The sequence below is a fragment of the Simochromis diagramma genome, unplaced genomic scaffold, assembly GCF_900408965.1.
Source record: "Simochromis diagramma unplaced genomic scaffold, fSimDia1.1 OVJJ01000483.1, whole genome shotgun sequence".
NCBI classification, from domain to species: Eukaryota; Metazoa; Chordata; class Actinopteri; order Cichliformes; family Cichlidae; genus Simochromis; species Simochromis diagramma.
The window spans coordinates 8,189,005-8,210,620 of record NW_024386835.1 but is presented as its reverse complement, the minus strand read 5'-3'; the positions used below and the strand labels follow the sequence as shown (position 1 = coordinate 8,210,620).

At 46.1% G+C, this 21,616-nt stretch overlaps 1 protein-coding gene across 1 annotated transcript; it reads right to left on the bottom strand.

Annotated features, from left to right (window-relative positions):
* Positions 1-726: 726 nt before the first annotated feature.
* Positions 727-2,605, bottom strand: LOC120731518 (piggyBac transposable element-derived protein 4-like). The gene is made up of 2 exons (XM_040028553.1): positions 2,131-2,605; positions 727-1,883 (listed from the first exon to the last, which is right to left on the bottom strand). Exons 1-2 carry the CDS (start codon positions 2,603-2,605, stop codon positions 727-729), a joined length of 1,632 nt encoding a protein of 543 aa, XP_039884487.1.
* Positions 2,606-21,616: the final 19,011 nt, after the last annotated feature.

The window sequence follows — 21,616 nt, the reverse complement described above, 5'->3', positions numbered from 1 at the left end:
GCTTTTTCTGCATCTAGAGATAATATTATGGTTTCGATGTTTTTATTGTATGAGTAGTCTATTAACCCTTGTGCGCCCGCCTGTTCTCGGGGCGTGGGTCGTGTTGACCCCCCCGAGGGGCGTGTGTGTTGTTATTAGGATGGTATTGATGATGATGGTGGTGGTGGTGGTGGTGATGGGGGGGTCTTGGTAATGGGGGCATATGTGTGTTTTATGATGATTAGGGTGGGGGTCGCTAGGACCCCCCCGGGGCATATGTGTGTTTTATGATGATTAGGGTGGGGGTCGCTAGGACCCCCCCGGGGCATATGTGTGTTATGGTGATTAGGGTGGGGGTCGCTAGGACCCCCCTCGGGCATATGTGATGATGATGATGATGATGATGATGACGATGATAGGGTTGGGGTCGCTAGGACCCCCATGGGGCATATGTGATGATGATGATGATGATGATGATGATAGGGTGGGGGTCGCTAGGACCCCCCTCGGGGCATATGTGTGTTATGATGATGATGATGATGATGATGATAGGGTGGGGGTCGCTAGGACCCCCTCGGGGCATATGTGTGTTATGGTGATTAGGGTGGGGGTCGCTAGGACCCCCCCGGGGCATATATGTGTTATGATGATGACGATGATGATGATGATGATGACGACGATGATGATGATGATGATGGCGATGATAGGGTGGGGGGTTGCTAGGACCCCCGCGGGGCGCTTGTGTTATTACGGCGTCGGTGGCGTCTGGGGAACGGCGGTGCGGGAAGAAGCGGCGCAGTTGGGACAGTACGTGACGGCGCAGTGTGTACACACGTGCACTCGGCACTCGTGGCACAGGATCTTGGTCTTGACGTCTTTGCTCCTGGGACACACACGGCACCTTCGCCTCTTGACCGGAGAGGAGTCGCGTGGCGTAGCGTTAGAGGCGGCACGAGCATCGCGCTCGTCGGCGTCGGCACCGTCGGCCTCGGCGGTAGTTCCTCGGGCCGCGACTCTGCCTCCTCCTCCTCTGCCTCCTCCTCGCGCTAACGCCCTGGCTTCGAGCATGGGGCGCGCGAGCGCTTTGCCCAGTCGCTCGAGGAAGAGCCTTCGCTTGTTGAGCTTGCCCGCCATCCAGTCGGGGTGAATTTCCCTCCACAGCACGAACGCGTTGTAGGCCGCGACGTCGACCATGTTGTGGAAAAGGGCCACGGGCCACCTGCAGGTCTTTCTCCTGCAGCTGTACGTGCTCACGACCTTGTCCAGGTTGTCGACGCCTCCCTTGGTTGGGTTGTAATGCAGCACCAAGGGCGGTTTTGCGCTGCTTCTGTTGCTGCCGCTGCTTCTGTTGCTGCTGCTGATGCTGTTGCTGATGCGGCGGCTAGGCCGGGGCTCGGGGCCGGAGCGATGGTGGTGGTGGTGGTAGCGAGGAGCGGTGGTGAGGAGCAGCACGTTCTTGTTCTTCTTGGCCACGTAGGAGAGGATGATCGTGTCGGGCCCTCGTCGTCCTCCTCCCCCTCGTCCCGCGGAGCCGCCGAGTACTACGGATTCGACGGAGCCCACGGCCCTGCCCTTGACGCAGCGCAGCTCTCTGGGGATCTCGGGTCTGTTCGATCGCAGAGTGCCCAGCACGGTGTGGCCTCTCTCGCGACAGAGCCTGTCGGCGAGCTCGCGCGAGGTGAAAAAGTTGTCGCACGTGACGTTGCGTCCCGGCGACAATCCCTCGGTGAGGTCCACGACCACTCGAGTGGCCAGGTGCTTTTCGGGAGGGCCGCGCTTGTCGGGTTTGCCGGTGTAGACTTGCATCTTCCACGCGTAGCTGGAATGCGCGTCGCACGCCACCCATATCTTGATCCCGTACCTGGCCGGTTTGCTGGGCATGTACTGCCTGAACGGACACCTTCCTGGTGGCGAGAGAGAGAGAGAGAGAGAGAGAGAGAGAGAGAGAGAGAGGGAGAGAGACGTGAGTTTGACCGAGAACACAAACACGTGCAAGCGTGGACGATAAAGTCGTGTAAAAGCACAGCCGCAGAACCCGACGACGACGACGATAGCAGAAAGCTAGTGTTGTCGTTGTTCCCGCTCCTCTTCCTCCTCTCATCCGCACGCCACGCACACACACACACACGCACACACACACACACCACGTACCTCTGAACGGCACCAGTCTCTCGTCGACGGTGACCTCCGGTCCCGGGCGGTACATGGCGGGCAACCTCGCGCACCACTCGTCCCACACGGCTCTGATGGGGGCCAGTTTGTCGTAGCTATCGCTTACGCCGCCGCCGCCCTCGCCTCGCCTGGCTCGTCTGGTCTCTCTGTCGTCGAAGCGCAGCGCGCTCGAGTAGGCTCGAAAGGTCTTGAGCGGCATTGTGGCTCTGAACACGGACCTGCCGCTCTCGGCGTCCCACAGGCTCTCGCAGGCCTCTCCCCGGGACCTGTACACGCCGGCGAGCACGAGCAGCCCCACGTAGGCTCGGAACTCGACGCGGCCCATGGGCTTCCATCCGTCGATGGCGGGCCTGCGCCTGTCCGCTTCCAGGTTGGTCATGGCGATCACCGAGTCCTCTATCTCCGGCGGGAAGTAGGCCATGAACGAGGAGGCCTCGTCTCGCGCCGCCGCCATGGCCTCTTCGGTGGGGCCTCGTCCTCGCAGGTCGAGGTCGTCGTTGTCTTCCTCCTCCTCTTTGTCGTCTTCTTCTTCTTCTTCTTCCTCCTCCTCTTTGTCGTCGTCTTCTTCTTCTTCTTCCTCCTCCTCTTTGTCGTCTTCTTCTTCTTCTTCTTCCTCCTCCTCTTTGTCGTCTTCTTCTTCTTCTTCTTCTTCGTAGTCTTTGTCTTCATAGTCTTCGTCTTCTTCTTCATCGTCATCAACGTCATCATCGTAATAATCGTCGGCTACATCTGCGTCGCGAGTTTCACTGACATCGCAATGCCCGCGATCGTGCCCAAGATCATCAACGCCACCTGAAGCACAGCTGGCGTCCTCCCGCCAAAGCTCCGAAACCCCCCGCCTGCAGTCGACGTCTTCTTCGTCTTCTTTGTTTGCTTCTTCTTCTTCTTCTTCTGTGTCTTTGTCTCCTTCTCTGCCTTCCGGCTCACCTTGCGAGCCATCAGCCTGGCATAATTGCAGCCGAATTTCTTGGCCGTGATTGCGTAGGCCGCGCACACCGCCCGGGAACCCATGGTCCGCTACCTCGTCGTCTTCGCCCTCCTGCTCCTCCGAGCAGCGCTCCTCCTCTGCGAGCGTTCGGGCTGTCGAGTCGTTATACTCCTCGTCCTCTTCCTCTTCTTCCTCCTCCTCAGAGTCCTCCTCCTCAGAGTCCTCCTCCGAGTTCTCCTCTTGTTGTTGCAGCTGCTGCTGCCGCCGCTGCTGCTGCTGCTGCTCTTTGTCTTCCTCGACCCCTAGCCCTCGATAGCGAAACGTGGCCGGTCGCAACAACGGAGTGACAGTAGCCCACCCCGCGTACGCCAAACGCGCTGGTGATGGTGATGATGATGGTGATTGCGACGGTGATGGTGAGCGGGAGGAGGAGGACGACGATGACACCGCCGGCGATTGCGATCCACCTGTACCGACCTTAGTGCTCTTCGGCTCCCACGGTCTAGTGCGTGACATTGTCTTCTTCGTCTTCTTCTTTCTCGTTGGCACCTTGTTGCCGTTGTTGCCGTTGTTGTTGTTGTACAGCACGCGCCCGGACACCGCCTCTGTAACCTGTAACCCCGACACGCTTAGTACCCGCCATCCACGCTCTTATCATCTCGCCGCGCTGTGCTTTCGCCGGGGTGTTTCTCGACCACCTTTTACACAACTTTATCGTCCACGCTTGCACGTGTGCTCTCTGTCAAACTCACGTCTCTCTCTCTCTCTCTCTCTCTCTCTCCCCTCACATCCCATCCCCCTCGGGGGATCTCGCGACCCCAAACCTCCTCCCTCCCTCCGCGGGGGACCCGCATCCCCCGACCCCGCCCTCCCATCCCATCCCCCTCGGGGGATCTCGCGACCCCAAACCTCCTCCCTCCCTCCGCGGGGGACCCGCATCCCCCGACCCCGCCGCTCTCCCCCTGGCGGGTGCATCAGGGTTAAGTCAAAGCCTGTGAGAGAGGAATGCTTTCGACGCAACAAGAACACTGGCCATGTGAAATATGGTTAAAGTTGATTTAGTTAAATGAATTTCATGTTTAATGGTACACTTACAATGAAATAGAAAGTTGAGAGTTCAGCAAAGGGTACTGCTGGCGCTCTCTTGCTTAGCTGAATCCAGGCTGGAAGGTTAGAAGTTGCACTATCTTCGTCTTCGTTGGTTTGGCGGATTACACGCTTCCAAGTAGTATTGCTGCCCTCTGCTGTTGCAGTAACTCACAATCAGACACAACTATCTGTCTGAGACAACAATAGTACCCTCCTCATCTGAGTTTGTTTTTTTAAATAGAGGTAACGGTTCAGTCACGTGATGCATTGTCTCCAAAATGCACATATAAATTGGACTTTTCAAAGAAATTGATTGTTAGAGCTTTTATAATACATTCTCGCTCTTGACCTTACAACCTACACCCATTATTTTATTAACACTATTTCATAATTTTTATGGTATTTCATTTTTATTAATAAAGTTTAGCAGGTGGTATCACACTAAAATAGTTTTCTGTTTGCAAAAAGAGAAGCATGTGTGTCAAATATAAATAAGCACAGAACAGAAAAAGCTGCTAGTTTCTTGTATTTAGAGTCAAGTTAGTGTTTTGTGTCTTTGTTTGAGGCCTAATGTCAAGCAGAGGTGTGTGTAACTGGACTGGTCTGTCATATGTGTGAAATGTGTGCTTCTCTTCAGCATCATCTTTGTCACTGCTGATTCATTTGTGTCGTCACCATTTGTTAAGAATAGAGAACAGTTATAACGGAGGAACAAAAGGAAGTCCTGAAATCTGCATCCAACAAGGAATGACAAGTGGTGGCTCACCAGTGATCCCAGCAGAGGCCACAGGTTGGGCTCCAGTTGGTATAGATTAAATGATGTTGTTCCTACAGATACATGTTGGTATCTTTATTGTAGTAAAGTGTTGTAATCTGAAGATAGAAACAAGGCAGCTCCATGATCTGATCTTAATGATGTTGTTCTTGTCTTTATTTCTGTCTTTCAGAACTGGATTGGAAACTATCACTTACGTTTTCCAAAACAACAATCTTTATTTTGTTATTATATTATTTCTTACACTTTAGCCCACCACTGACTTAATGCAACCTTAACCCTTTAAGACCTACCATAGAACCAAGTCCGCCAGAGCTTATATTATATTTTTACATGCTGTAGTGCCATTTTTGGGAGCATTTCAAGTTGTTATACATCAATACAACCATTATAGCCCAGATTTTAATAATATGTATTCATTAAGTGCATAGTAATTACATAAATTGCAAAAAAGTGCAATAAACTACAAAAAAATTGAAAATCGTTTTTGCTTTTTTAACGTATATTTGTAGTTAGAGAAATTTAAGAGGCTTATCCCTCAAAACTGTAAATACAAAAAAGTTGCACAAAATAGTTTCCCACCACAGGAAATTTATTTTGAGTGTCTTCATAGTTTTATTTTTGAAATACACCAATTTTTATACACTGCAGGAAAAACGAAAATAAATATTATACTGCAAATTTGCAAAAAAGCAGCATGTGCATCAAAATAAACTATTTCCAGCAGTGCAATATGAGTCCTAAGCATCCCAGAAACGACACAGAAAGTCATAAAGTCAAAGATAACTTTTAAAAAGACCAGTATAGGCCCTGAGGCCCTAATGGTAAAAAAGACTACATTTCCGCGAAAATGACGTCACTTCCGGTTTCGGGCAGGTAATGGCGGACATGCAAAAGTTCGAGCTGACGTCTATTCCAACGTAGGAAGTGTTATGAACAGCTGATCGGATCGGCAAAGCGTGTTTCTGGAATATTATGTTTTTGTTCCTGCAAGTGCTTTTTATGCAGTTTTTGCAAAGCTTTATGTGGAAGGAAACCGTGACCTAGGACAAGCTGATGGCATAAGATGTAAGTACAACTCCTCCGGTTTCATATGCAAAAAAAAATTATTGCGCTAGCTTACGTGATTGCAGAGCATACGGGATTTAAAAATAGTTACGTAAAACAGAGCGTGCCCGCTCCAACCGGCTCTAAAGGGTTAACAAGTTAATGGACTATGGATCATTATTATTACTATTGAAATGTTCTGTATCTCTGTAAATGTAATTATAATTATCTTTAGAGTATACTCTAAAGAAGCAATTGCCACAGATTGAACAGTGGAAAATCCATGATTTAACTCTGTTCCACCACAGTGAGCAGCTTCTGGTTCCTGTGAGCAGCTTCCGGTTCCTTGGTGTACATCTGGCTGAGGATCTTACATGGTCAGTACACACAAACAAAACAGTGAAGAAGGCGCAGCAGCGCCTCTTCTTTCTCAGGAGACTGAAAAGATTCGGTATGAGCCCCCGCATCCTCAGGACCTTCTATCACTGTGCCATTGAGAGCATCCTCACTGGATGCATCACCACCTGGTATGGCAACAGCACCACCTACAACTGCAAAGCTCTCCAGCGAGTAGTGCGGTGCTCTGAACGGATAATTGGAGGTGAGCTTCCCTCCCTCCAAGACATCTACAGGAAGCGGTGCCTGAGGAAAGCGGGGAGGATCATCAAGGACTCCAGTCACCTCAGCCAGAAACTGTTCAGACTACTTCCATCAGGAAGGAGGTTCTGCAGCATCCGGTCCCGTACCAGCAGACTGAGAGACAGCTTCTTCCACCAGGCCATCAGACTGCTGAACACGTCATAGACACCTCAGCTTCACTACTGGAACTTTAACACTATGCACTCCATACTGTACAGTAATGCCACTGTTTTGCACATGTCTCAACTCTGTATATTTTTATATATTTTATTTATTGTTTACTCTATTTAATTTGTAAAATATGTGTACACACACACACACACACACACAGAAAAATATTTAGTATACACATCCAGAAATGCATATACTATTATATATTGTACATATATTTATTAGTTTCAGATGTAGCCATTCTTGTATTTTGCTTGTTTACATTATTGTATTTTGCACAACTCTGTTGCTTGTGAAGCTTGCACACAAGAATTTCACTCACATGTGCTGTACCAATGTACCTGCACATGTGATGTGACAATAAAAGTGATTTGATTTGACATCCCAAAGGTGCTCTTGGTTTGGGATCTCGTGAACGTGGAGGGTGATGAAGTTCAATGAACTCATTGTGATGTTTAAGAACTCAGTTTGACATGATCAGTTTTGTGATATGGTGCATCCTGCTAGAAGTAGTCATCAGAAATTGGGTAAACAGTAGTCATAAACGGATGGACATGAATGGTAGAAGAGAGTAAGAATTTAACTAATGAGAAAAATTATGTTTAGTGATCAAACCAATTTAACTGATTTATCCCTGAGATTCTAAATCTGAATGTTTTCTGTGTTTTCTGAATTGTATTAAAAACACTCCACTGACTTATATCACAAAAAATATACGAAAAATACCCATGCCACATCAAATGGTGTGAATGTTCTCATTAGCAATATTTAAAAATACAGAGAGCATTGGCAAAAGACTTTTCCAAAACAATTATTAATTTTGAAACCTCTTATTAATTTCTGTTATTAACCTTTATATCACACAAAGTTTAATTATGACAAGATCAGGATAGACAAAGATAACAATTTTTATCTGCAGAAATGTACATCTTGGATCTGTAAAAATGATATGTTTCAGTTATTGAGACACAGTTTTACACAAGCTATTTACACAAGCTATAAATCTAAATGCACATCACTGTGAAACTACACAGACTAACTATGTTATTTTTAGGGTAACTGGTTCTACAATAGAAGATGGCCCCTTTGCCATTAATTATGGCAGAATTTTTTTTTCATTGTAAATAGTTGTGTTTTATACTAGGTGAGACTGTAGAACTTAGGAATGTAGATGTTTTTAAATTTGTAGTAACTAACCATATTTACTACTAAGATATAGTATTTTATCAAGCAGTCTGAGCTTGTTCATATTTTTTTTCACCTTAATTTTCACAATAATTCTAACGGTGTTTTTTACATTTTGTTACAGTTAAAAGTACGGTATGTTTTCAATTCAATTCAATTCAATTCAATTCAATTTTGTTTATATAGCGCCAAATCACAACATAAGTCGCCTCAAGGCGCTTCATAGATACAGAGAAAAAAACCCAACAATCATATGACCCCCTATGAGCAACCACTTTGGCAACAGTGGGAAGGAAAAACTCCCTTTTAACAGGAAGAAACCTCCGGCAGAACCAGGCTCAGGGAGGGGCGGCCATCTGCTGCGACCGGTTGGGGTGAGAGAAGGAAGACAGGATAAAAGACATGCTGTGGAAGAGAGACAGAGGTTAATAACAGATATGATTCAATGCAGAGAGGTCTGTTAATACATAGTGAGTGAGAAAGGTGACTGGAAAGGAAAAACTCAATGCATCATGGGAATCCCCCGGCAGCCTATGTCTATTGCAGCATAACTAAGGGAGGATTCAGGGTCACCTGGTCCAGCCCTAACTATATGCTTTAGCAAAAAGGAAAGTTTTAAGCCTAATCTTAAAAGTAGAGATAGTGTCTGTCTCCCGAATCCAAACTGGAAGCTGGTTCCACAGAAGAGGGGCCTGAAAACTGAAGGCTCTCCCTCCCATTCTACTTTTAAATACTCTAGGAACAACAAGTAGGCCTGCAGAGCAAGAGCGAAGTGCTCTAATAGGGTGATATGGTACTACAAGGTCATTGAGATAAGATGGGGCCTGATTATTTAAGACCTTGTATGTGAGGAGCAGGATTTTGAATTCAATTCTGGATTTAACAGGAAGCCAATGAAGGGAAGCCAAAACAGGAGAAATATGCTCTCTCTTTCTAGTCCCTGTCAGGACTCTTGCTGCAGCATTTTGGATTAGCTGAAGGCTTTTCAGTGAGTTTTTTGGACATCCTGATAATAATGAATTACAGTAGTCCAGCCTGGAAGTAATAAATGCATGAACTAGTTTTTCAGCGTCACTCTGAGACAGGATATTTCTAATTTTAGAGATGTTGTGCAAATGGAAGAATGCAGTCTTACATATTTGTTTAATATGTGCATTGAAGGACATGTCCTGGTCAAAAATGACTCCAAGGTTCCTCACAGTGTTACTGGAGGCCAAGGTAATGCCATCCAGAGTAAGAATCTGGTTAGATACCATATTTCTAGGCTTTTCAGGGCCGAGTACAATAACCTCAGTTTTATCTGAATTAAGAAGCAGAAAGTTAGCGGCCATCCAGGTCTTTATGTCTTTAAGACATTCCTGCAGTTTAACTAATTGGTGTGTGTTATCTGGCTTCATGGACAGATAGAGCTGGGTGTCATCTGCATAGCAGTGAAAATGTATGCTATGTCTTCTAATGATACTGCCTAAGGGAAGCATGTATAATGTAAACAGAATTGGTCCTAGCACTGAACCCTGTGGAACTCCATAATTAACCTCAGTGTGTGAAGAGGACTCTCCATTTACATGAACAAACTGGAGTCTATTAGATAGATATGATAGAAACCACTGCAGTGCAGTACCTGTAATACCTACAGCATGTTCTAATCGCTCTAATAGGATATTATGGTCGACAGTATCGAATGCTGCACTAAGGTCTAGCAGGACAAGCACAGAGATGAGTCCACTGTCAGAGGCCATAAGAAGATCATTTGTAACCTTCACTAAAGCTGTTTCTGTGCTGTGATGAGCTCTGAAACCTGACTGAAACTCTTCAAATAAACCATTCCCCTGCAGATGATCTGTTAGCTGTTTGACAACTACTCTTTCAAGGATTTTTGATATGAAAGGAAGGTTGGAGATTGGCCTATAATTAGCTAAGACTGCTGGGTCTAGAGATGGCTTTTTGAGTAAAGGTTTAACTACAGCCAGCTTGAAGGCCTGTGGTACATAGCCGATCATTAGAGATAGGTTGATCATATTTAAGATCGAAGAATTAATTAATGGCAGGACTTCTTTGAGCAGTTTTGTAGGAATGGGGTCTAAAAGACACGTTGATGGCTTGGAGGAAGTAATTATTGAAGTTAACTCAGAAAGATCAATTAGAGAAAAAGAGTCTAACTTAACATCAATGGTACTAAGAGTAGCTGTAGATAATATTACATCTGTGGGATGATTACTGGTAATTTTTTCTCTAATGATAAAAATTTTATTTGTGAAGAAGTTCATGAAGTCATTACTAGTTAACGTTAAAGGGATTGTTGGCTCAAAAGAGCTCTGACTTTTTGTCAGCCTGGCTACAGTGCTGAAGAGAAACCTGGGGTTGTTCTTATTTTCTTCAATCAGTGATGAATAGTAAGATGTTCTGGCTTTGGGGAGGGCTTTCTTATAAAGCAGCAAACTATTTCTCCAGGCTAAATGATGATCCTCTAAATTTGTGACACGCCATTTCCTCTCCAGCTTACGAGTCATCTGCTTTAGGCTACGTGTTTGAGAATTATACCACGGAGTCAGGTACTTCTGATTAGAAACCTTAGTTTTCACAGGAGCTACAGTATCCAGAGTCGTTTTCGTGATTAATATACAGTTGTAGATTGTAAATTCAAAAGATAATTGCAGGAAAGATTGTCATTCATACAAAATTATTATGTAAATTGTAGTGTGATTAATTGTAAATAACGTTACAGATTTTTCTTGTTGTTTTCAAAGACAATGTGCCATATTATTGTAAAATAATGTATTTTAAACATATTAGCAGTCTAAAAATGAAAGCAATTCACCATTTGTCAATTTACAGTAATTTAACTTAATATTACAATTATGTACTTTTGTTTTAAATTTAATGATCATTTAACATTGCCATTTCGCAGTTATTTACTGTAAGTTTTGCATACATTTTTTACAGTGTAAAGAGCCGACGGGAGTCAGAGCTGAACATTTCTGTCTGTTTGATGTCCTCCTTGAAAGTAGAGATAGTTTTTATGGAGACCATTGAATGAATGTAGAGCACAGCAGCACCCTCTGTCCGCTAATATGAGTCAGTCAGCCAGCAGTGTATTTGCGTCTCATCCATATGACAGTAATCCTGTAATCTAGTAATCCAACAAGATCACATTTATTTCATTACACTTTGGATCTGGCTGTTTAACTAAATGGAAAAGGCTTTATTGGTCTCCACAGTCCACAGCTACAATAACAATGACACGCTGGCTGTTTTCTCTTATACATGCACGTGTGCTTGGAATAATTATTACAGCTCAGATGCTGCTAGCTCTGCCCCTTTTTAATCATGGTTCATGTCATGATCACTTGTGCTGTTCTCAGGCATGTAATGATACTCCATTCAGTCTCACTGCTGAATTTATATACTGATTTTTGGAAGGCACATGCAAATATCGGTACTCATGGCTCCTGATAGTTCAAAGGGACAGGTGGAAAGAAAGGGGTCAAGTATATATAAAAAATTCCCCACTCGCCCCTGTGGGCGGTTAATCCTTCAAGCTCGGGTCCTCTACCAGAGGGATCTGCTGGAGCCACTCGCTTAGCTTGGGAGTCACTGCACCTAGTGCTCCGATTACCACTGGGACCACCGTTACCTTCACCGTCCACATCTTCTCGAGCTCTTCTCTGACCCCTTGGTATTTCTCGAGCTTCTCGTGTTCCTTCTTCCTGATGTTGTTGTCATTCGGAACTGCTACATTATATATGCTTATTTGCTGATTATATTGTTTTATTTATGCTTTCATAAACCAGACGAGACGAAAACTAGGTTATGGGTGACAAGTTGCCCTGGCAACAGACTTTAGAAAGAGGAAGTGCAAAGCTGCACTGTAAATTTGACACAAAGAAAAGAGGAACTGGGTAAACGGAGTGTGTGTGTGTGTGACGTGCTGCAAAATATATAACGAGACTGCCTGCTGCTGCTGCTTCAAACTTGAGTTGGTGTTTCTGTGTGTGCTCAGTCTCCATTTTCTGGAAAATGTCAAATTAAAGATAATCTTTTGAGTTAGACCACTTTGAGCCGTGTCTTTCTTTGCCGTTAAAGAATACAAATAACTGAATTTAATATTTGGTGCCAGTGACCCGGATTCTTTTGCGGCTGAGAGGATTAATTCGGAGTTTAAGGTACGATCTGATAAGAGGCGGACAACAGATCAATCTAAAAGATTTAAAGGTAGGCACAAACCTGTTCAAAGAAAAAGCAAATTTGTGCATATTGGATGAATTCTAAATTATTTGTCCACTGAGTTGATGATCGTGACTGTCAAATTGGCTCAGTAGTGGGGAAATTAAACTAAATTATAAAATCTGTTAAGTAGATTTCAGGTGACATGTCCATGATAATTTTGGGTAATTAGTGATAAATAAAAAGTAAGATTTTGGGAAACATTTGATTGATAAAATTGTGCATTTTAAGTTGATGTGATACGTGTATAAGTTGATGTGTTATGTCTGTTGAGTGTTACGATTCGATGTTGTCAGTGTTTTGTTTTAGGCGTGACTGTTATGTGTTTCCTGTTTTACTTTGAAGGTCTGTCTTATCTCAGTGTGTTCAGTTTACACTTCCTTGTCTCGTCAGTTCTGATTTGCCCCAGCTGTGTTTCCCTCCTGTTGTCCATTCCCTGATTGCTCCCTCTATGTATTTAAGCCCTGTGTTTCAGTTTGTCAGTGTTGTGATCCCCCCCCCGTGTTGTAAATAATTTGTTGTAAATAGTTGTAAATAGTTGTAAATACACTCAACAAAAATATAAACGCAACACCTTTGTTACTGCTCCCATTCCCCATGGGATGGACGTAGAGACCTAAAATTCATTCCAGATACACAATATAACCATCCCTCCCAAACAGTGGTTACAAATCAGTCCAAATGTGTGGTAGTGGGCACATCTGCTATATTGAGATAATCCATCCCACCTCACAGGTGTGCCACATCAGGATGCTGATCTGACATCATGAGTAGTGCACAGGTGTACCTCAGACTGCCCACAACAAAAGGCCACCCTGGAATATGCAGTTTTGTCTCACAGCAAAATGCCACAGATGCCACAAGCAATGAGGGAGCGTGCAATTGGCATGCTGACAGCAGGAATGTCAACCAGATCTGTCGCCCGTGCATTGAATGTTCATTTCTCAACCATAAGCCGTCTCCACAGGCATTTCAGAGAATATGGCAGCACATCCAACCGGCCTCACAACCGCAGACCTCGTGTAACCACACCAGCCCAGGACCTCCACATCCAGCAGGTTCACCTCCAAGATCGTCTGAGACCAGCCACCCAGACAGCTGCTGGAACAATTGGTTTGCACAACCAAACAATTTCTGCACAAACTGTCAGAAACCGTCTCAGGGACGCTCAACTGCATGCCCGTCGTCCTCATCGGGGTCTTGACCTGACTCCAGCTCGTCGCCGTAACAGACTTGTGTGGGCAAATGCTCACATTCGATGGCGTCTGGCACGTTGGAGAGGTGTGCGCTTCACGGATGAATCATGGTTCACATTGTTCAGGGCAGATGGCAGCTGAGAATCTCCCAGTTCTTGCATGGCCAGCATACTCACCGGACATGTCACCCATTGAGCATGTTCGGGATGTGCTTGACCGGCGTATACGACAGCGTGTACCAGTTCCCACGAATATCCAACAACCTCGCACAGCCATTTAAGTGGAGTGGACCAACATTTCACAGGCCACAATTGACAATCTGATAGACTCCATCTCCATCGACTCCATCGGAACAGAAAACAAAAGAAGAGCACAGCTCAGTTCAGGGGGCCGGCCGTGCACAAGGCAACGGCGACGACGTGGAAACAGTTCAGGGGGACGGCCGTGCGCAAGGCAACGGCGGCGACGAAGGAGACGACGGAGCAGTTCAGGAGGCCAGCCGCGCGGAAGGCAGCGGCGGCGACGAAGGAGACGACGGAGCAGTTCAGGAGGCCGGCCGCGCGGAAGGCAGCGGCGGCGGCGAAGGAGACGACGGAGCAGTTCAGGAGGCCGGCCGCGCGGAAGGCAGCGGCGGCGGCGAAGGAGACGACGGAGCAGTTCAGGAGGCCGGCCGCGCGGAAGGCAGCGGCGGCGGCGAAGGAGACGACGGAGCAGTTCAGGAGGCCGGCCGCGCGGAAGGCAGCGGCGGCGGCGAAGGAGACGACGGAGCAGTTCAGGAGGCCGGCCGCGCGGAAGGCAGCGGCGGCTCTCCAGTGTTAGGCGTGCTGGCCATGGCCCGGTGGGCACAGGACCAGACGAGACAGGACCAGACGAGGCAGGACCAGACGAGGCACAGGCTGAAGCTGGGCCAGGAGGAGCAGAAGCCAAAGTCGAAGCTGGGCCAGACGAGGACGAAGACTCTGAGGCTGGGCCAGACGAGGACGAAGACTCTGAGGCTGGGCCAGGCGAAGATGAGGCTGAAGCCGGAGTTGAAGCTGGACCAGGCGACGGTGAAGCAGGAGCTGAGGCTGAGGCCGGACCAGGCGAAGCACAGGCTGGAGCTGGACCAGGCGTGGCAGAGGCGGAGGCTGGACCAGACGAGGATGAAGACTCGGATGAAGCTGGACCAGGCGGCGACGTGGACGGAGACACGGAGGCCGCAGCTAGCGTGGATGAAGACACGGCTGCTGCAAACGTGGACGAGGCTGCCGGTGGAGCAGCTGGTGGCTGAACGGGCCCCTCGGACCCTCCAGCAGAGACGGGTGGCTGAACGGGCCCCTCGGACCCTCCAGCGGAGACTGGTGGCTGAACGGGCCCCTCGGACCCTCCAGCGGAGACGGGTGGCTGAACGGGCCCCTCGGACCCTCCAGCTGACGAGGCATGAGACTTGACGGGCTCCTCGGGCCCTCCAGCTGACAAGACATGAGGCTGGACGCGTTCACCTGACATCTTACAGTTAACAGTCCAGAAGCAAACAGGTGTCAGATGTCCTGAGGCAAAGACCAGCTCATTCACTTCAAGACTCATGTAGGCTGACATAACAGGCTCTAAAACAGAAAGTCCTGCTTCTATATTCCTCCCTTCAGTCTCGAGCAATGACAGAGCTTGACGGCCCAGATAAGCCCTGTCAGCCACAGGGAAAACAAGGACTACAACATTCCCCAGAAAAACACGACTTAAGCCTTCACGGATAAGCTCCTGGGCAAACATGAAATGTTCAGGAATGAATCTGGGCGATGAGAACTGACCAGCATGATGGCGGTAAGTGTTATATTGACTAGGAACCATGCGTGAGGTGGACTGTAACTCAAGGGTGTTATGTAGTGTGTATGGTGAAATGGGTACGGCTAATGCTGTGCTAGCATTCCTAGCTGAGATGGGTGATGTTACACAGTTCATGTTACCCTGATTTGACTCCATGTCGTCATCTTTAAGTTCCAATGTGAGTTCATGATCAGCGTTCTCAGTTTTAAGTTCAGTTTTAAGGATTACACATCATCTCACACTCAGTACTCTTATACTTTACGTCATGACCCTCCTTTAAATAATCCTTATGTGCTAAGGAAGCACAGGGGCCTACTTTAAGTAGCTCGTTGGTGAGCGGAGCGGGCTCGGGAAGGGAGGCATTAGCCACAGGTAACTCAGTCTTTGATGGAACCCCAGGCACATTAAATGACACAGAAGAAAACACTTCCACCCCACTCCCCACACAAGCAACATCACGGCCTGTGGAACTCTCTTTCAATCCAAGTGTAGTGTCAGAGGTCCCTACAAGATCACTAGGCCTGTCCAAGATCCTCTCTGAAACAAATTCACTTGGCTGTGGCTTGGTTAGCAGAGCATTACTCAGTCTGAAGTTAGCACTGGCTAATTCCGAAACAGTGACTTTATTTTCACAAACAGAAACACACGAAACAGGGGATTCCCCGGTCAGCTTAGAGGCTGGACAGTCAAACACCTGTTCGGGTGGCGGTGACAAGAACACCGGCTGAAACTCCCCCAGTGTTGGAATTCACAGTCTGAGTGGGTCTTACTCCCTGTTCGTGGAAGCCAGACGAACAGACCACACCATTCACAGTACCAGAGTCAGCCATTTCCACACTATGTGTCTCTGTTAACTTTGACCCGTGGCTCTGTAATTCTGAGTCTAGTTCATCTTCTACGGCTTCAATGGAGGCTGGTGATGACAGGTTGCATTCACTCACCTCCGGTCGTCACGCAGCGCGACGGGGACGCGAACGCCGTTTCTTCCTGATCGCAGCGTCCGATGAACCAGGCAGGGTGCCTCATGCGCGCCGGGAGGCGTCGCAGAGGCTGGGGAACTGGGCGCTGATGGAGCGGTAGGTGAGAGTTCTTGGAAGCTCAGGGGACCCCCGAGAGCCAGGCGAGTTCCCCGGAAGACCTCGTCATAGTCAGGAGCAAGCCACGGCTTCCGCCGGAGCTCTTCCTCCAGTCGAGCGCATGCCGCGCGCTGCCGCTCCCCGAGGTCGAAATCCACTGCCTCCACAGCATCCTCGTGTCGCACCGTGGAGGGCGAGACATGCCGTAGCGACGAGCGACGGCGACGTGAACGCCGCTTCCTTTTTGAAGTGGTGGTGGGCAAAACGTGGATCTCTGTGGCGACCGGCTCCTCGTCTTCCCACCACATCCGCGCCAGATAATAAGCGGGAGAAGAGTAGTCCGACCGATGCGGCGAGGGCGGGCGGCCGGTCCGAGGCGGGGCGGCTGGGGGGAGCTCCTCCTCGGAGATAAGCCAGGGCTTCCAGCGTAGCTCGTCCTCCCGATATGCCCGCAACACCTGCTGCCGCTCCTCCTCACTGAAGTCAACAGCCTCGGGCATCTCCGTGCAGTCAGGCGGTGGCGAAGATGCGGAAGCCGATGAAGCGGCAGCCAACGGTGTGTCGGTGGTGAGCCTCACCGTTCCGACTCTGACTGCCACTGGCTCATGAGGCAGCGGGGTAACATCGCAACAGCATGGCTCTGGCGAAGGCGCACGCACACCGGGCCGCTGCGGCTGCGGACGGAGTTGGAGAGTGGTGACGAGAAAGTCAACGATCAGTGGGTGTAGTGCCTCCCATAACCAGGGAAATACAGACGCGCATACTCCCACTTGGCGGGCTAACTCCTCCCGTTCCTCCACTCCGGAACACTGCAGCCATTTAGTACATAGCGACTCCACCGTCTGGATGATCTTCCTCTCGTGTGTCGCTGGGTCCGGCATGGTCGCGTTGTACTGTCACGGTCTGCAGAGGCAGACCGTGCGGAAATGTGTGTGGTGGACCCAGGTGCGAACACAAGCGAAGATACAGGAGTGGATTAAACAAAAGCGAGCCTTTTATTATGGCTGATGAAAGGAACAAAACAGAGTGAGGGCAGCATAAGAGTAGTAGCTCAACAGAAACCTAAACTGGACAAACTATGGAAAGGCTATGGCTGGAGATACGGAACACAGGGGGTGGGAACACAGACGACGCGACGCAGACTACATGAAACACAGAGACTAAATACATGAGGGATGATCAGGGGAAGTGGTCACACATGGGAGCACAGCTGACACACATGAACCATAACGACAAGACAGGAGAGGTGAAACTGAATACACTGACATTGAATACAGACTTTCAAAGTAAAACAGGAAACATGGAGATTAGACATGACATGAACTAAACATAACCACGCAGACGTGACACATGAACCAGGGAGACTTAGTACAGGGGGAGATGACATAAACAACTAAGGAACAAGCAATCTAGAAATTAACTAGGTGCACTAAGCTAAGGCACAACAGAAATACAAAAGATACATAAACTCAAACACTGGGTCGCTTGACCCAGGACCATGACAAGTCAGTGGTCAAGCACCACTTTTCTTGCACCGTTTGACCGACAGAGTGGGGCTCGGGTGTGACCATTCCAAACGTGGCTCACCGGTAAGCTTTATGTAAAGCTTCAGGCGCCAACAGGATGCTGGGCGTTCATGAGGTGGAGCTTCTTGTTGAGCTGCTGGAAGCGCTTATAAATTAAGATTGGACTTAGTAATCGGCCCGCTGTCCGTGTGTGTGTGTGTGTGTATAAAATTGTTATTTGGATGAATGATTAAAGGTGCACATTGTTTTGAGGGATGTGTGCGTGTACTAAGGCTGCATTCTTTTTATATCAACACTTAGCAGAGTTACATAGGGTTTATAGACTGAAATTATAAAATAAGAGTTCAGTTACGTTGTAAAACCAGATGAGAATTCAGTGAAATAAAAAGTTTGTGTGCGTAGGCAAATTGCTGTATGTTTTTGTTGGGTGTGTGTCTGGCAGGAAGTGAACATGCTTGCATGGCCATAAAATGAAACTGGCCTATGTGTTGAGTATGCAACTAGAGAGAGAGAGAGACGTTTTAAAAATCTAGGTAGAGGAAGAGGATGAATTTGTTAAGAAATTGTAATGAAAATGATATTAATTAAATGTTTTAGTGTGTCAATACAGGTGGACACTTCTCAACTTGAAAACGTGAGTACAGCGGCAAAATGATAAACAGAATTGGAATGGAAAACAGGGCAGACTTTGGCTTAAAATTTGACACCTTCGCCTCTCATTCTGTCCTTATCCTGAGAAGAAGCTTAAAGGAGAGTAAATCTCCTGATGAAGACAGAAGACAGACAGAACACCGTGTACTTGAAGAATTAACAGCAGGCAAAAAGACAGTGCAACTGACCTAAAACACTGAAGACTCCAGCAGCAGCATGTAAGAAAACACTTGATGGAACATGCACTCTGAATTACAAGCTGGAAAGTTGAGCAGTGGGATGACTGTATAAAAGCACTGGACAGGACTGGACACTGAGTTTCATATTTGCCATGCTGGGAGTGAACCTACAACAAAAGACTGAAACGATCAAGAGAGAAGCAATGGAGAAAAGAAACAGCTGATTTGGGCCGGTGTTGATCTGCAAGGCCCCACAGGAAACTGTGAGGGACGAGGATGATTGAGAGGTGAACCTAGACGTGATGTAGTGAAAGCATATGGGAAATTTGGATTGAAGATTGAGACTGAACTCATGGAGATTTAGAAATGTCAAGAACATCACAACAGAAAGGTAAAAAAAGAAAGAGAAAAAAGAAATAAACTAACAAGTACCTGAATGAATAGAAAACACACATATACAAATTGTCACATGTAAAATTATTTTTGGAGAGAATCAGAAGTGAGACAGTTTGAATCCACAGTTTAGTGCAAAGATGCATGAATTAAACGTGATTATAAAACACATTGAGGAAATGAAGACCAGCTTACACTCAATATTAATATGAATACAAATACATACATGCAATGAAGAACATGCTTACATTCATGAATGTGAATACGTGACATAAATGCTAGATTTAACATACTTAAAGCTTGAAGTGAGGAATAACTCAGGAAGGTTCCATGACATTAGAGTGACTTTGGTGAAAAGGAAAAAAGATAAACCAGTGATTGGAAGTTTAAAGTAGTTTTTGAATAGTGAATTAGAAGTGCTTTTTTGCCGATTAAGCAAAACAAGTTATTGCTTTAGAAAGAAAATTAAAAATAAAATAAAATAAAATTCAATAATGTGGGGATAGGTTAATTGATTAATCCAAATTGCCACTAGGTGTGAATGTGCAAGTCAGTGCAAATGGTTTTCTGTCCTTGTGTGTTAGCCCTGCGAGAGATTGGCAACCTGTCCAGGGTGTACCCCGCCTCTCGCCCTATGACAGCTGGGATAGGCTCCAGCGCCCCCCGCGACCCTGAAAAGGATAAGCGGATGGATGGATGGATGTGGTAATGTTTTAAATATGTATTTTCCTTATCAAGGCAACTTCTTCTGAGAGGAGAGAGTATGCAAATTAGCTGAATCAGTGGTGACAAAAAAGAAAAACTGAAGCTTCCTGTCTGGCTATGTGTCTGAGGCTTGTTATTGGGAAATTTAGAATTTAGTGATGATAGATTGTCATAAACTGTTTAGAAAGAATGTTAATGTTGTGTAAAACTGTGTGGCCTTTAACAAGATTTTCTATGTATTTAGCAGGTGAAATTATATCACTGAGATATGATGTGGGGAAAATGAACAGAGGGAGTGATTTTAAGTCTGATTTCAGACTATGTAAGTATTAATTAAACCAAGAGTAGGACAAAACTTTTGTGGCCCTGAAGTTATAATTTCCATAACATATCGATAGATTAATAAGCAAAAAATTTTCTGTGACTAAGATTTTTGGGGCTGTTGTTTTAGTGATGGATTAATTCTGTCAGTTAGGTTTGGGTTGTTTTCTTATTTTAATAGAGGGAGTTTTATTAAACATGGACATGGTTAGAATTGAGCCCTTTATAATTGTAACAGTGCACTTAGAGAAAACCTGTCAGGTGATTATGTTTTGTGTTTTGATGAGCTACTAATCAGCTCTCTTTTTCTCATTTTTGTTTTAAGCAGGCCTGAACGTTTGAATTAACAGCGTTGTAAAAAGATTTCGGGAGTGCAAATACAAGGTAGGCTTTTCCAGATTACAATGGGCTGAGGGGAAGCCATCTGTGGGAACCTGGTTCCTGTCTAAAACGATTGCCGCATGTGAATTCCGGCCCAAAAATGATAAACAATTGTTTTTTTCTTTTGAGTGAATGCGTGTAAATGAGTGAATGTGTGTGACTGGACTGACGATGTGGACTAAAGGTTTGACTGACTTGACACTGAAACAAAGACTGGACCAAGGTTAAGAGGAATGAAGATTGACAAACAATTAAAGGCGTATGGGAGAGAGAGGGAGACATAAGTTTGGAGCTGGAGACTTTTTTTGGGTCGCTGATATTTGCTTTAAGAAAATTTTGTTTTATTGACTGGGTTTAGATTATGGTAGTACATTATATTGTGGGGAAAATGCTAAAGGGGGAGAAAATGTTGGACGTTACTTATGTTACTATTAACAAAAGCAGGCCACCGTAGAAGTCAATTAAATTTTATAGAGGAGAACAATTACAATCAAAGGGGATAGGGGATTGCTAGACTTTTCATATAAACTACAGTTATAAAATAACAAACACTTGTCCAAGTGACTAAGGTTTTTCCCTTTAAAATACTAAATTATTAAAAGATCATGGGAGCGAGGGAGACAGGAGCAAAGTAACGAAAGGATATATATTTTGGGTAAGTCTGATAAAGTAAAATTAAAATGTACCATAACATTAAGAGGAGCAACATGAAATCAAAATATGGAAATTGTGTATGAAGAACATGACTGATAACTGTTCTGTCTTAAGTTTTGTTATAACACAGATTGCATTACAAGTGGGAAACTTGAGTTTTAAAAGTGAAGTTAATTTTAACACATAGGTTTTCTTTCTAGGGAGCTCTGAATGGACCCAGGAGTTCAAAAGATTTAACATGATGATTAAACTGATTTTATTCCTTAATACAGTTTTGGAGGTCTGGAGGAAGACTAACCTTTTTTCTTTTAAGTTTCATAAGAGTTGGTGAAGTATTTTCAGTTTTAGTAGCTGGTCTTTAGCTTATTTGACACAAAGTGTGTCAAGAAGGGGTGATTTTGGGTTTAATTTGAAATAAGGGGCTTTTTGTTCATTTTATGACTTTTGGGGTGTTTCATAATTTAGATACGGTAAAACTGAGGCAGAAATCGTTATTTTCATGTTTAAGCTAAAGGATTAAAA

Bases quoted from the DNA above. Each gene is read 5' to 3' on its own strand.
- LOC120731518 (XM_040028553.1), bottom strand. From the start codon at position 2,605: ATGGCGGCGGCGCGAGACGAGGCCTCCTCGTTCATGGCCTACTTCCCG. The intron at 1,884-2,130 runs GTACGTGGTGTG...TCTCGCCACCAG, and splicing joins GAGACTGGTGCCGTTCAGAG to GAAGGTGTCCGTTCAGGCAG.